Source organism: Zootoca vivipara, chromosome 3 (assembly GCF_965207765.1).
Source record: "Zootoca vivipara chromosome 3, rZooViv2.hap1.1, whole genome shotgun sequence".
Taxonomy (NCBI): domain Eukaryota; kingdom Metazoa; phylum Chordata; class Lepidosauria; order Squamata; family Lacertidae; genus Zootoca; species Zootoca vivipara.
This window is the reverse complement of record NC_142586.1, coordinates 109,968,137-109,984,604: the sequence shown is the minus strand read 5'-3', so window position 1 is coordinate 109,984,604 and position 16,468 is coordinate 109,968,137. Positions and strand designations below refer to the sequence as shown.

The window sequence follows — 16,468 nt, the reverse complement described above, 5'->3', positions numbered from 1 at the left end:
AGGCCAGAGAGATGTTATTGTCAGCCATCTTCTACAGCGCTCAGGCGGAAGTCCATTTTGGAACCTTCTAAACACAGAGTGGAAAAAACAATGACAGAGGAAGCAGAGTTAGTGTGGCCATCCCCATTGTGCCCCTCATGTGTTTATTTCTTGGATTGGTAACCCCTGCATAGGGCTTGTTTGAATAGGCAGTATCTACCTTAGCTGAATATCAGATTAGAAGGGAAGAAAATGGTTACCTCTTAACTTCATTGCTGGCCATAAAGGAGGAGTATGAGGCAATGTGCATAGATTAATTTACCTGCCTATTTAAGTTCTTGGGTATGTCATGTGCAGCACAGTATTACTAGTGTAAGAATATCTCTTTATTGCTTATATATCCATCATAAAGGTGATTCCAGAGCTAAAAAATGAGAGGCATGCTTTATTTTGTTCTTATTTTACCATGACCATGGTTTCTGATTTATAACTTGCCAAACAGAAATGGAATAGGAACTGACCATTGCAAGGTGAAATCCAGTTGCAACTTCAAAAGAACCACAGTTTCATTCCTGTGAAAATGTTAAATTTCAGAACCTGGGAATTTGGATATTTTGGAGAAACCTGAGCTATTTTCAGCTGAATCTAAAGAGGCTCTCTATGACACTGTTTTTTAAAAAAGTACAATTGAGAGTACATACACACTTCGTTTGTTTGAACTTGCTTTTCTTCAAATATTTTTCCTGTTTGCTGATAATGTTTAGTGCTGAGGGCTTTTATAGACTATCATTTTTAGCACAGTGAATGTGCAGCAGTTATATACTTGTTGCTGAAGATCCAGATTCTTCTTGAGTAGCATATCATATTTTTCCAGCACTCAGGCAACAGTATTTTGTTGCAGGTTAAATGATACGCTTTTGTGCATTTCTTCTGCAAATGCTGTGCGAAATGATACTGCTACATGAGGGCACCTCTTGGATAGTGCTTCTGACTGTCTACTGATGAGCAGCATAATTCCCTTCATATCTGCACTATTTTATGACTTCTTATAATTTCTTTTAGAGGTTGATTGCTCTCTCATTGTGCCACTCAAGTGTGTACGTGCCTATGTAACCCTTTTAAGAAGAAAACTGCAGACACCAGCAAGGATTTCATGTTTCTTTCCCTCTCTCTGCAAAAATTCTACCATTTCATGATTTTTCTTCTTCTCTTTTTTACCCTAAGAGTGTGTCCTCCCCTTCCTGAGCTCTGAAGCACACAGATCTTTTTTTATTTTTCTGTTTAAAAAAGGCAAAACCCACAGCTAACCCATGCAGCAAGGCTATCATTTGCAATCCATTAGGTGTGGACAGGTGGTTGTTCTGCTGCCAGTAGATTGTGGCAAGGTGAAAGGCTGAGATTTATCACCTGATAAGCTCTTAGAACTTAGAAACTGCCATGATGCTTCTATCATACTACTCTTCATTTTTTAGGATGTTTCATATTAAACTTGTTGATAGCTCTGAGCTTCATTTTCTGAATCATACTGGAGTATATTTCCAGAAGGAACTTGGTCAGTGGTTGTGAATTTTCTAAATACGTATTTCCACTAGACATAGGTTTTATGTACCCCTTTCTCTTCACGATGTCCTTCTAGTTAGAGTGTTTGAGTGTTCCCATTTTTTTTAATCTCTGAGGCATGCTTCAAATTTGTATTCATATATGCATTGACAATGCCTGATTAAAAATGTGGAGAGATTTCTACCAAAGGGTTCAAAAGCAGTTTAATGGACCCAACCTTTATTAGTATGAGGACCCCCTTTTAACCGGGAAAAAAATGCAAACCCCCTCATTCCAATTGTTGCAATTTTAGGCTTCATTAATTGAGAACATACATAATGACAAAAAAAAATCTATTATGAATTTAATACGGTATAAAACCAATGTAGATCTATACAGAAGACAGCGCACACTGTGCTGTCAAATGAGCAATTATGATATGGTGCTATCTTGTACTTGTCTACTCAGAAGCAAGTCACAGTGAGTGCAAATTGGACTTACAGTGAGAGAAAGAAGTATTTGATCCCCTGCTAAATTTGCCCGTTTGCCCTCTGATGAAGAAATGACCAGTCCATAATTTTAATGGTAGGTTTATTGTAGCTGTGAGAGACAGAATAACAACAGGACAACCCCCAGAAACTCAGAAGATAAAAGTCAGAGATTGATGTGCATTAGTCGTAGAACAAATTGGCTCTTGAACGCCGCAAACCCGAAAGTAAGTGTTCTGATTTGCGAACATTTTTCAGAAGCCAAATGTCCGACACAGCTTCTGTTGCTTCTGATTGAGTGCAGGAAGCTCTTGCAGCCAATCAGAAGCCACACCTTGGTTTTCAAACTGTTTTGGGAGTCGAACGGACTCCCAGAATTGATTAAGTTTGAGAACCAAGGTACCACTGTATAGGGAATAATTTGTAAACTTCAGAAGACAAAATCTGTGTCGTGGTCCCCACCACATGTTTTGTGGAAACGGAAGGCACAAAGAATGAACAAAAGAGAGCAAATTGTGTAGTAACAAAATTTGGATGAGAAGAAAGAAACGGGGGGGGGGGTTCCTAGACTCTGGGTGCAAAGAGTACAAGAGTTATTGGGAGAAAAGGGGGAGGCTGATGGAGGGAAATAGTTTTCTTCGGGAGAGGCTGTTCAAGCAGAGTCTGTTCCTCAGTGCTCTTGGAGCAAGCCCTGTGGGAGTTGTGGTGTCAGCTGCTGCTACGGATATCTCCTCCATGAGGTGCTTGGAATCCACTGCTGGCAGACCTGAGCAAGCAGGCTGAGCCATGAGCTGAGGAGTGGAGAAGCAGGAAGGGACCAGTTCTGTGGTGCTGACAAGGCACTGCCAGCAAGGCTTGAGGTGTAGAGGAATCAAACCCTAGCAAGTAAGTGTCCATAGCCTTCACACACTTACCTCAGTGTAAGTTCCATCGAATACACTGAAACTTCTGGGTAAACGTGCATAAGATTGCATCCATAAGCCTTGCTGAAAACAAGGAAACTTGTTTTAGTTATGAGTGTCTTTTGAATAGACATATAGATTTGCATTGTTAGCCATGACTAACCTTAGCTGGATTGGGATTCGTCTGAATGTATACAATCAGAATGAATATATATCTATCTATCTCTATATCTCTCTTTATATATCTCTATCTATTTATTGTTTAACACTTAACACTTAACAAATGTATAAGATGCTATATTTTTCAACAGGAAGTTGCTTTGAAAAACACACAAGAAGTTCATGCGCCTCCGTCTCCACACTATTACTCTGGTGTCATCGGAGATATACAAACTTTGGGATGGAATAAGTATGTCATGTTTAATAATTGTGATCTTCAATAAACTGTTTAGTCAATTTAACATACAACTTCTGTTTAAATAGTTTTTGTTATTATAACTATCCTTTAATTAAGTTCTTAACTTAGATTTTTTGAAAGGCCTTAAGAAGAACCTACAGGTCAAATCTTGTTTACAATTGAAAGTCTCTTCTACAGAGTTTATGTAGTATGGAATTGGGATTCCCCTCAGGGTAGTTAAGGGTAACTGGTCTTTGACTCCATTCTTTTTTGCTGGTTTCCTCAAAAAGAAAAAAGAAAAGAAAGAACAATTTGAGAAAGTCAGAGCTTAATTATTTCCCCTCTTCCTTAATTATTATAGGGTAGACAGAGGAAGGGGATCTTCCAGAATAACAGGTGCAAAACACTACCCTAGTTTCACAGGAGTATTCACTTCATTCTTGGAGGAGGTATATCATGCCGTGCCTTCATAGAAGTTACAAGGCTTTATCTTCCTGCCTGTATCAATTGGCTGGGGAAGGGTGGCAACCTCCAAAGCAGTTCTGTGGAACCACAAAGGTAGCAAAATGCACATAGGAGAAAGCAAGGGGTAACCTCTGGAGCTCCTCTGGAGCTCCAAATCCATCTGTACAAGTAACATTTCTTAATGCCCTCCCATGGACAGAAATCACTTGTCTCAAACCTGGCTGACATAGAGAAAAACAACTTATGGTACAGAGCCCCCACAGAACCCCACCCTTCACACACCCCTCTTCATTTTCTATTGCAGAGATCCACACCTTGAATCCTTATCTGGAACCATGGAGTAATAGTTATGTATTGCATGTAGAAGGACTCTGTAGGTTGTATTCAACTAACTTTTACTTGGAGACAGAGTTAATGGACCTATGTCAGTCAGTTTATGCAGAATACAATTTCATTGATTACAACCCTACGAATGGAAGTGGAGGAAGTGGTGGACACTGCTTCTGCTCGGGTTGCCATATATCTGAAATTTCCTGGATATACCCGGAATACTGCAGTTGGAAGCAGTGTCTGGGCGGAAATTGGCAAAAGGTCCAGGGAAATCCGGGCGTATGGCAACCCATGTCGGCAGTGCCATTTTTGCCAATTTACTCGTAAGAGCATCTGGTTTGCATGCAGAAAATCTATAGTTCAGTCCCTGGTATTTTCAGGTTAAGCTGGGAGACAGCTATTTCAAACCCAGAGAGCTACTGCCAGCCATAGACAATACTGAGCTAGATGGACCAAGGTTATGACTTGGTATAAATATGGCAGCTTCCTATGCTCCTAACATTAACAGTAACTTTGAACTCAGCTGAAAGCAAAGCTTCTTCTTGCACCCAGTTCTGTTTGCATTTCTGTTTTGTCCTACTCTTTTACAGTGGAACTTCTGTATGCATAATCTGTAGTGTGACTTAAATCTTCTACCTGTTATCCATTGAAATTTCACATAACATGAAAGTGGTCTTGTTGCCACAATGCAAGATAATGCTTTCACAAAGATTACTAATCATATATAAATTGCGGTGCTGAATTTCCTATAGTACCTGTATTTATAATTTGTTGACCAGAACAAGACAATCCAAGCATGTAATATCGATCGTGGCCTGACTGCTAGCTAATGGATGAGCACTTATACGTTTTATTATGTGTTTTGTATTTTAAATATCAAATAACTTTATTTTAATATTTTGTAAGTCACTCTGAGACATTTTGTAAAAAGTGATGAACAAATATTACATATATTTAATAATTATAATTGTCAGCGGGACTCCCTACAGGGAGCCTCCCCCCCATCATCCTGACCAGCACTTCGCCCAGCGAGAGAGAGAGCAGCGGGTCAGGCAGGGGGGGAATGAGGAGTGGAGCAGAGTGGGGGAGGGAAGGCTCAGCGAGGTATCGGAGCCCCTGCACCGCTCAAGCCAACTAGTGGAGGAGGGACGACTCAGCGATGTATCAGAGCCCCTGCACTGCCATAGCCAACAAGTGGAAGAGGGAGCACAGCCACTTCCGGCGCCCAAATTGAGGCACACACCCAAACGCAGGTTTAGGGGGTGGCGTTTTGGGGTCCCCAAGCTATTATGCTGGCCCCGGAGCAGAAGGGCGCCATTGCCAGATTCTGCGAGTGAGTAGGAGGTCATGTTTTCTGCTATCTGCACTGTAAATAGTATGCACAATAAAACCCTTAAAGACAGAACGGACTGGAACGTCTTTACCCGGGAGTAGCCACAACAATCACCTGACAATAATGAAAAAAGTTCATTGAAGAAAGAAATCCAAGCACAAAAGTCTTCTACTTTAAGAAACTGCAAAAATGGATCAAATAGTTGACAGGAAGTTTAATGTGTAGATAAGTGGAGGCTGACAAGAACATGCTGTGTGTGCCAAAGGTTCCAGTGATGGAAATCTGAAACATAGTGCTCACTGACCACAGCGTGAGCTCTGACACATAATGTAAATAACTCAGAGATATATGACTGCATTAAGCAGCTGGCTGCTGTATTTCAGTGATAAATCTGCAACAGCAGAAAGGGCTGTCATACAGATTATTTCTGATTAATATATTTGTAACAGACTAATAGGGGTAAGGCATAAATGAAATTACACAAGAACTTGTTTCTTTTCTTCTTCCAGGGTTGTTTTTGTAGATCCTTGTTTTAGTACCATCAGGTTAAAAGCAGAAGATTCCTGTGGCCGGGAACATCTAATAACATTGAAATTAAATCCAAAGGTGAATGAATGTTTTTATGGTTTGGGGAATGGGGAAGTACATTTCTAGGACTTGTGCCTCAGATATATTTTTAGTAGTTGATCAGTTGAGTAATAATAAAATTGATATATGTTTAAGCAAAGTTAAGAATCGTTATTAAAGACAGATACCTTTGTGATGGATGTAATTGCAACCTGTAGAAGTTTCTGATAGAAAATAACTATCCAAAGTAAAAATTCTACATCAATGGTTTTGCCAGTAGAAACTATTTCATATCCTTCTGGCTTGGTGTGGGCTGTAAATGTATCCATTCGCTTCATCATTGGTCAGTTTTGAAGCCCTCTAAAGATAAGTCACCCAGCAGGCTTTGTATTAGCTGAATGTTTTCCATTGAATTTTAACTACCTAGAAGTGGCCTTCCCTTGAATAAGAAACAATTCCCTGCATATGGATTACCTGGCCACAATTGTGGCTCCCTGGCATGTGTGTGGAGCACAGGTTACAGATTCCACCCCACCCCCCACCCACCCACCCACCCCCGAAAAAAACTGCTGCTAGAAGATAAGGGCAGTAAGCAAACCACATTGACACAGTAAGATGGTTTGGAAGGAAAGAGGTCTAAATGACTCCTACGAAGCATTCTTCTGTAGCTGGCTCTGGCATGTAGTTATTTGTTTGCTTTTCATTTAAAACATTTCTGTGCTATTCTTTAGTTAACAAAACTCCCGGAGTGGTTTGCAACAGTCATAACAATATCGGATGAAAGAATATAAATTAACAATGGCAGAATATTTTTTTAAAATTCACACACACACACACACACACACACACACACACAGAGAGAGAGAGAGAGAGTGTTAAAAAAACACCAGCAACCAGTAAACATCAGATTAAAACCTGCTTGCATGCTGAAAAGACTGGGTAAATGAAATGTATTTGCCTGCTATTACTGAAGAGCTCAGCCTTACTGTTTGTTGTACTATGTATGCCGTAACAAATCTCCATGTTGTCTATATAGATGACAGATCAAGAAGAGGCTTGAGACAATAATGGCAAGGTTGAACTTGTGGTCCTTTATCAGCATATACACTATTCATTTTATTTTTTAATTTATTTTGTTAGAAAAGAAAAGAGACAATGACTGTTGTCTGCTCTAGAAGGGACTCTTCACCAGCTATGCTTAGTACCATGAGACTTCTGTAAAATGCAAATACCTGTTACTTTCTGTGAGTCAATCAAGTTATCCTCAGCACTAACAGATTTGACCTACTTAGAGTCTTGACAGAGGAAACCCCACACTTCCTGCACTGCCATCACTTGTAGTCACATCAGTGCTTATTAGCATTATTTGAGAATTAGCATTATTTGAGAACCCTCCACTTGACATATGCATAAAGAATCCTCTTTCTTGTATTTCACTCATCACCCTAGGGGGGAAATTGAATCCTAGTGGTACAGCCATGTAGATTCTGCTGGTAATCTATGTCCCCTTTTTTATAGGAATTCCCTCCCCAAGGATACCATCACCCTAAGCCCTCATGATGAGTCAATCCTAGGTTAGATTGTTGCAATCGTAGACAACATGAGTTGTGGGTTCAAGCCCTATATTGGCGAAAAAAGGATTCCTGTATCACGGGGTTGGACTAGATGATCCTCGTGGTCCCTTCCAACTCTACAATTCTGTGATTCTATAAGATTTCATAAGGAGCCTTTCAAGTTACCCACCATTGTCCTAGTGCTGAGGCCAGCCTCCTAATTTACTACAGCCCTTCTGACAAAGAACCTGTTCCTCTTCCTCCCACCTTTGGATATGTAATATTAATGCTTAAACCTTTCTTTCTTTCTTGAGCTGCTGTGTATTTACTTAACTTTCCTTTTTAACCTAATTCATGTCCATCTGACATCTGCTGATTTCTTTTCTCTCTATTTGGCACTGGGGCCCTTCTACCTCTACAAGCTTTTAACTTTAACATCAAAGTTTCTGGTTCAATTTAAATATCACCTGCATAATTGACTTCTTATTTCTGCAGCAACCTGTATGTCAGTATTTCCCTTTTGTAACAAATTGTATATTCTTAAATTCGAGACCCAATTTGTGTTCCTCCTAGATACTGTATGTGAACACTAATATGTAGGTTAGGTCACATGATTACACTCACCTCGAATTGGTAAAGGTAACCCTCCGGGGAGGGCATTCCACATGTCTGGTGCCAGTACTTAAAAGGCCATTTCTCCAGTCACCACCTCCCTCATGTTCAGACAGTGGGAGGATTTGAAGAAGGGCCTCTGATTATTACCTTAATACAGTGGTACATCAAGTTACAAAGGCCTCAGATTACAAACGCTTCAGGTTACAAACTCCACTAACCTGGAAGAGTTACCTCGAGTTGAGAACTTTGCCCCAGGATGAGAACAGAAATCATGTGCCGGTGGCGCAGCAGCAGCAAGAGGCCCCATTTGCGAAAGCATGCCTCTAGTTAAGAACAGTTTCAGGTTAAGAACGGACCTCTGGAACAAATTAAGTTCGTAACTAGAGTCACCACTGTAATTGAGCAGGCTTCTGTGAGAGAATATGATCCTGTAAATAGATGTTGGTAGGTTCAGGGCAATGGTAGGATTGTCATCTCGGTCAGGTGGAATTAGACCTGTTGCACCTTCAATTTAATCTGGTGACTCCAGTCCTCTGAGCCCAGTCTCTTTTAATTCATCTTACAACTCTCACTTTAAATCTTTAAATCAAAATTCTGATTTCTTTAAGTTTAATGAGATTACAGGGTGAATGCTAAAGCCTTCACTGCATCAGTTAAAATGTTCCTTGCAAAAAATAGTGTTCCCATTAAGTAAGATTCTTGCAGAAGCCAAGAGTGTTGCACATTCATAGCACTAATTCTTCATAGCTTTGTTTTATCTAAAGTGAGTATGTTGTTGGAAAATGAAGTAACTATTTTAGTTTTACTGTGCAATGACCAGATTATGCAAGTTGCCAGTTCTACCTAGTGGTCATCAATCAACTCTGTTTCACAAGATTATAGTGATGAAAGGATCAATTGTGTTTGTCCTTTTTAAAAATGTGTCTGGCATTTAAACTTGCCAAGGGAGAAAATTAATATATAAAACGTGTGCTTGGTGACACGGGATTTGATTTCTGGTAATATATGTAATAAATACACTGTGCAATGATGCTCATTCATATGTTATTTTTTATTTAAAGAACGTCAAGCAGAAAATGTTTGTGCATAGTCCACCAAAACTAAATTTATTTAATTCACATTTTTTAAAATTCTGCCATTGCAATCAATAGGACTTATGGTACTGAAAAGTGCAGAGTTTTGACTGGATCCTTCCTGATAGTATGCTAAAAGGTATGCAGGGGTTCTGCATTTTTGAAGAGCTGTTCTAGTAATCCTATATACATTGTTTTTTCTTAATAGGTGTTAGAAGGTTGTGTCCTTCCTGTCTTGGTGTAGATGTGATACTACCGATCTAATCATGATGGGGAGAGTACTACAGGCTTCTTTTCTCTCTCCTTCCTGTTCCTGTCTTTGTGAATTCTACTCTCTTCCATACTTGAGGGAGTTTTATAAAATATGCATGATGGAAGGAATATGGATAGAATTTTCTCTTCTTTCTCTTCTATAGTACTAGAAGTCTGTTTATATATACAATGAAATGGATAGGCAGAAGAATCAAGACGGACAAAAGAAAGCACTTCTTCTCATAACACATAATTAATTTATAGAATTTGTTCCCGCAAGATATAATGATGGACATTGGTTTAGATAGCTTTAAGTGAGGATTAGACATATTAATGAAGGATAAGATTATCAGTAGCTATTAGTCATGATGGCTAAGTGAAACCTCTCTGTTCAGAGGTAGTATATCGCTGAATATCAGCTACTGGGAGCAATAGTAGGAAACACCTACTGCCTCCTGTCCCGCTTGTGTGCTTCCTGGAATCCTCTTGTTGAGCACCATTGGAAGTAGATTGTAGGATTAGATGGACCATTGGTCTGATCCAGTAAGAGCTCCATTTATGTATTTATGTTCACCCCATTCTCTACTTTATGTTAGCAAATGCTAACCAAAGGCCTAAATCTCAGTGGAATGATAATCCTGTATCTGGATTGCACAGCATCAGATTTTATGAGAGTGGTGAAGTGATTGAATGTTCCTCCATACAAAAAGCATTTCCTGCACATGGACGAGAAGCTGGAACCCTCCCTAAAATTTAATTGATTGTGTGGACTCTGAAGTGGTATAGCCCAGACAAATGGATTAGTTCCTCAGTGAAAACCTAGGCCATAAAAAGGAGGGCTGGGATTTGGAGAAAGAAGTAGCCTATAGGTAACTTCCTGTCACCTTACCAAAGTTATTATTCTTGGTAGCAATTCAGCAAAGAAGTATTGACATGTTTGAATTCTTGGGGCTGGGGGCTCCGCTTAAACTCTGTTTTTAGGAGGCTACATGATTTGCTACCAAGAATGGAAGTCAGAGTGGAGGGCTTGTGGGCCCTTTTCCTCCTCTAATTCAAGCACTGATTGTAGGCACTGCATTATTTTAATAGACACCATATGAATGCCTTGAAAAAGGACTATCGACTAGTAATATTTGTTGAAAATGTCCATGCTTTTTTCATATCTAGTACAAAATAATATGTTACTATATGTAACAATCCAGGTTTTATTGAAGACTACAGTGAACTCCCCCCCCCCCCCCATTCAGATCCACGTTATTGGGCTTGGTTTAATTTTCTGAGTCCATCATTATGGCAATACGTTAAAAACATAAATAGAACTCATATTCTTAAAAGCATAGAGCAAGCCCACACCTTTCTTGATAAGTGAAAGAGAGTGGTGTAGTCAATCCTGTAAAAGGAAAGCAGAATGTTAACTGACATCGGGTTCTTTAAACTCAGAAGAATGATTGTGTTAGTTTCTTGGGCAATTCTTTGTATTTTGTCTTTAAAAGGCTGAAAATAAATGCAGATGTGCTTGAGCATGGGGTTGTGTGTGTTAGTAGGTATAAAACACATTTTTAAACCATTTAGGTCTTGCATCAATTTATCAAAATTGCAGGCATATGATGTTTAGAAAATCTGGAGTACTTAAGCATACAGTTAGGAGTACTTGTCTTTTGCACAACTGCAGTCCTAACCACAGGGTGTAAATCTCACTGATCATCTCAGTAAACATGCCTAGAATCACATACTTATTGTTATTCATTTTCCCCTTCCGTTGTGTGACGTTTTAAGAAACATATACCTAACTGGTACTGAGTCTAGACTAATTTTCACACTGACTCATTTCTATTCTATTCTAATATATTTTCTCTCTGATGCAGTAAAGGCTGAAAAGCTAATAGTCTGCACATCTCAACCCAAACTGCCCTCTATGGTCAATCAATTGTCAGGAAGTGGGATGACTTAATCCAGACATAGGCAACCTTGGCTCTCCAGATGTTTTGGAACTACAACTCCCATGATCCCTAGCTAACAGGGCCAGTGGTCAGGAATCATGGGAGTTGTAGTTCCAAAACATCTGGAGAGCCAAGTTTGCCTATGCCTGGATTAACCCAACACCTTCTGTCCTAAAGATAAGGTGTGTGGCGGAAGAAAATGGTGCATGCCTTCCCTTCTTCGGCTGCATTTCCCTAACCACTCCCTCTTCATTTTGTGACTTGTTCAAAAGTCATTAGTGTAACTGACTGAAAAGAGCATGATAAACTGACAAAGCATAAGAGCTTTTGCAAGCTATAAAAGTTTCCTTTAAAAATGGAAAGTACAGCGGGGGACATGAACCATGGTAGGCGTAATAAAATATAAGTGTAAATTTGAATACCAAGTAGCCAGAGAAATAAAAATAAATGTAAGTGTAGCATAGGTGAGGAGCAGGTGTGAGAATCAGTGAGAGATTACCAGAAGCGGATATAAAGTTATAGAGAAGCTAAACTTCATTACCATAAAAGCCAATTGGATGTGGTCTACTACTGAATTAAGTTTAGCAGGGACCATAGCATTAGAAAACAAAGTAGAAGGATAATACATTCAGAGTAGTAGATGGCAAGTATGCAGGATTAATGTTGGGTGGATTCATTTGGGAAGGTTTAAGTTGTATTTATATTTAACCTCACTTCCTCTTAACACCTCAAATGTTCGTGTTCTGCCTTTTAATCAAGAGTTTTATGAAGGTGGATTAGGGGAAAGGTAGTGGTCTTTTCATCAGTGCTTCTCTTTCAGTTTCAAACTTGGTTTTTTACATTGCGTTCAGTTGCATGTACAAGTCCATCTTATATCAGTAGGACTTGCATTATATAAATATGTATGTATGTATGTATGTATGTATGGTATGTATGTACAGTTCATGTGAGCACTGGAATCAGTGGAAATTGGAGCATTAACTTCTGTTATGCTGGATCAGTCACCTCTTGTTTTCTTCCCATAGGTTCCAGAACACTTTAGTTATGCATATGGCAGTGTTGTTAGGTTTATTAAGTTTAAAACTCATCTTGGGGCTCAACTTGTGACAGGTGGCCAGAAGATTTTTTGTGACAAGAAAATGTCCTACTTTGTCTTTGCATATATAGAAAGAGATTGTGTAAAATATTATATATAGGATGCACATAAGGCAGAAAGCCTTTTTCCTGTTAACATTCTGTGCTTCCCAGAGAGGTCTGCTTTGAAACCCCAGAATACCTGGTTTGTTCAAATTCTATTTACTCTCAGGGGTGGCCCATGTCTGCGCTGCCCCTTCTGAAGCCTTGTTTATTGGGGTTATGCAGCTTCTGTTTTCAGGTGAGATCTTGCAATAATCCTGTGAGATTTCACTGGAAGCCACTGCAGCCGATTCTCCAGCAGGGGGAGCACGCCTGTAGTGGAGCCTCTTGGATTCTGCTGCCTGAGGTGGCTGTCTCACTCTGTCTCATGGCCCTGTTTACCTTTGTCTTCAACTTTGCATTTATTTAAACTAACCTCAGCTATGTGTATGCTTACATTGCAAAAAAACAAACACCACTCATAAGGTGTAAAAATATTGAACTTCCACACTTCTGTCTCAGTATCCCACAGAACCACCAGATTGCCTTGTGGACTTACCAGTTCAGTTCACTTTCTCCTGGATTCCAGAGGTAAGCGGCCTTCCTCCTTTTCCCGGTTATAATGAACTTACCTGCTTAGCCTTCTGCAGGTACCTTGTCTAACATAAACTTGAGCTCTCTTCCTTTGTTCCATTTATGTGAAAAAAATAACATAATGAACATTTTATATTCTATGTAAACCACTTAGAGGCTAAGTGTGATTAAGCAGTATATAAATCCTGTTACATAAATAAATAAACAAACTTAATTTTGTATTTAGTATTAATAGGACAAAATCCAAAGAGTCAGTGGTCAATTTTTCTGCACTTCATAACAACAACAACAACAACAACAACAACTGTTGTTGTTTTTGTTGTTGTTATACCCCAACCATCTGACTGGGTTGCCCCAGCCACTCTGGGCAGCTTCCAATGAAGTATAAAGGAAAACATCAAACATTAAAAGCTTCCCAATACAGAGCTGCACGCCTGGCCCTTTAGGAGCACAGTTACCTCATTCTGGACTTGGGAGTCCCCCAATGCTGTCTACAGAAACAGTATGGGGGAAACCCCGGGTCCAGAATGGGGTACCTTCTGTCTACTTGGGACTCAACCTCAATTTGTTAACCACCACCCATCCACCGGGAAGTCTTGAGCTGTTTCAAATGCAATGTTCAATATTAATGAAGCTCAGCTGTCCAAAGAAAAGTCTTCAGATTCCATTGGCTGGCACAAGATCCTTGCATGCCAGGCTGTAGATGATTAATATTATTATTGCTATTATTTTAATTTAAATAGCTTCCTATCAATAAATATTCCCTGGGTGACTTCCAAGTAAACAATATATAATATGTAAAGCAAACAATGAAAGACAATGAGGAAAATTCTGTGCAACAGACAGCCATTATTTAACTGAATATACTGTTTAAACTATTCACATCACAACTCTGATATACACTCCGCCGCCGCCCCCCCTTGCACTGCTGTCCTATGCCATTTGGGACATGTGGGGGAACAAAAGAGTGCAACATCAGGGAAATGGAGGTGATGCAAAGAATACGAAGAGTTGAAATGCTAGTAATTACCTTCTCCAATGAGAGGAGGATATTATGAGCAATTTCCTTGAGATTCGTGGTGACTCAAAGGTTGAGGAATCAGACTGGATACTGGGGCTTCTGTAGTGGCTAAGCATCCTCTTCTGGCACTACTTACAGGCTGTATAAATTGAAAAGCAGACTATGTTTCGTACAGAGAAATTACTATGGTAAGGGGACCGAAGGCATGCAACCCTTCATAGGTCAACCTTGAGCCCCAAACTCTGTGGTTCCAGGCAGGCAACTAGGTTCTTTAGAAATTAGAACTCTTCAAAAATGATGAAAGGTCAAAAAATCACCAAGAAGTAAAAATGAAGAGTCATATTCCTGTAAGATCCCTGAGTAACCAAGGAAAAACAAACATGGGGAATAGACAAGGGCTCAGGGGAGGGGGGGAGGGTGACTAGCTGGGGTTGAAGCAACCTGTCCTGGAGATGAAGTTTGGAAACATTGCATTTCCAGGCAGATTGGAGAACATTTCTTGAGAACAAGCACTTAAGTCAGTTACCTAAGGGGAAGGGTTATATGAGACAAAAGGGAAATGGGCTGTGTCCAGCAGAAGGAAAGCATTGCAAGACATGCTGAATGAGTATAGATATGATGATAAAAGTTTCCCACCATAGGATGCAGAGGGTAGTCAGGATGGAACAGTGAGGGATCACTGTTCATCTAGATCGGGGATAAGGACCCTGGAAAAATGGGGTTAAGGAGCTCCAGCCAACATGCATACATATATTCAGACATAATTTTAATTGCATCCCATCTTTCCACAGTTCAACCCATGTGCAAGGCGTGGGTTGCACAGCATCTAGAAACACATAACAAAAGTAGTCACAAATAAGATATGATATGGGAAAGCTAAACAAGCTATGATACGGGAAAGCTAAACAAGAGAAAGACATAGCTCAGTCGATGAGTGTGTGATTTGAATGCAAAAAGTCCCAGTTTCAATCTTTGGCATCTCCAGGTGGGACTGGGGAAGACTCCTGTCTGTAATCCCAGAGAGTTGTTGCCAGCCAGTGTAGACAATATGGAGCTAAATAGTAGACTCAGTATAAGGCAGTTGGATGTTTCTAATAGTGAAATGACCATCATAATGCATTAGACATACAACATACAGAAATCACCTTGGGTTTAGGACTGCATAGCTTTTGTGAATTCAGACTGAAAGACAAATCAAATAATTGTCATTTCCATACTTTTCCATTTTTGTCATGGGGGCTTGAGCTTCGCTGAGAAATCCACCTTTTTTCTTTCTTAGGTGCAAGTGCAACACACTGACTGATACTAAAATTTTATCCCATGAGCAGCAATCTAAAGTGATTTCACAAATATTTTGATGTCTAAAGGTGCTGAAAATCTTTGAATTTGAATTCAATATAATTCTTTATATGGGGAGCTGGTATTTATGATGGCTGTAAAAAAATATTGTTACTAGGAATCATTTCATTCCTGTTAAATATAGAAACTTGACTACTATATATGATTTGTATAGAATTAATAGTTTGTCCTGTTCATGGGATGCCCCCCTCTGGTAAGAATGCAAAATACTTAATTTCCTAAAAGTTTCTCACATTGAAATCATTATTTTGCTTATTTTTTTAATGTAGTGCTGTCAGAGAACATGGTGCTTTACAGAGCAGAATAAGCTCTGTCATGCATGGCTGTGTGGTTTGTGAAAGTTCAGGGTGCACCAATTTGGAGAAGTATTACAAAAGGCCTGAAAAAAGCATCCATATTCAGTATCCTGCAAATTCCCCAGATGGGATTTTGGGCACCTTAGGTTATTTTATCAAGGGTGTGCAACCCTTTCATAATTTGAGGCATCTGTATTGTTCAGTGTTTTAGACAATGAGCACTGCTCCCATCCATGCTTACATCCCTCTTTCTGTTTCCATATTTTTCTTCTTCCCAAAAGTCAGTATTCTGTGGCTCCTGAGCATGCTCTATCCTCACTAATATGTTTTAGGGTTTTGTTTTTGTTTTCATTTTTGTACTTTTGCAAATCTTGGAGCTTTCCCGACCTGCTGATATTTCTGTCTCACGTGTGGGCTGTGCAGTCAGACAACCTGTCTACATATTGTTTTTCATCACTCACAAAGAGAGAGAAAACAGTGAAGTCTTTTGAAACCATCAACCAGGACATTAAGACTCAAGAGATAAGTCCCATTATGCTTACAATTCTATATTGGAATATCAAATTTGGAAAATGTTGCATTGAATGCCTCAATGCCTTCAACATGTGCTGTGTCAGGAAATTTGGGCACCGCAATGTAGGACAGAGTC

General features: G+C 39.6%; 1 protein-coding gene across 5 annotated transcripts in view; it reads left to right on the top strand.

Annotated features, from left to right (window-relative positions):
* FANCL (FA complementation group L) overlaps positions 1–16,468 on the top strand; it is a 48,912-nt gene that overhangs the window by 18,695 nt on the left and 13,749 nt on the right. For all 5 annotated transcript variants that reach the window (XM_035110929.3, XM_088666877.1, XM_088666875.1 and 2 more), the window contains 3 exons: positions 3,220–3,317; positions 5,943–6,039; positions 13,072–13,140. In XM_035110929.3, the coding sequence (XP_034966820.2) occupies positions 3,220–3,317; positions 5,943–6,039; positions 13,072–13,140 (264 nt within the window). The remainder of the gene's footprint in view (positions 1–3,219; positions 3,318–5,942; positions 6,040–13,071; positions 13,141–16,468) is intronic.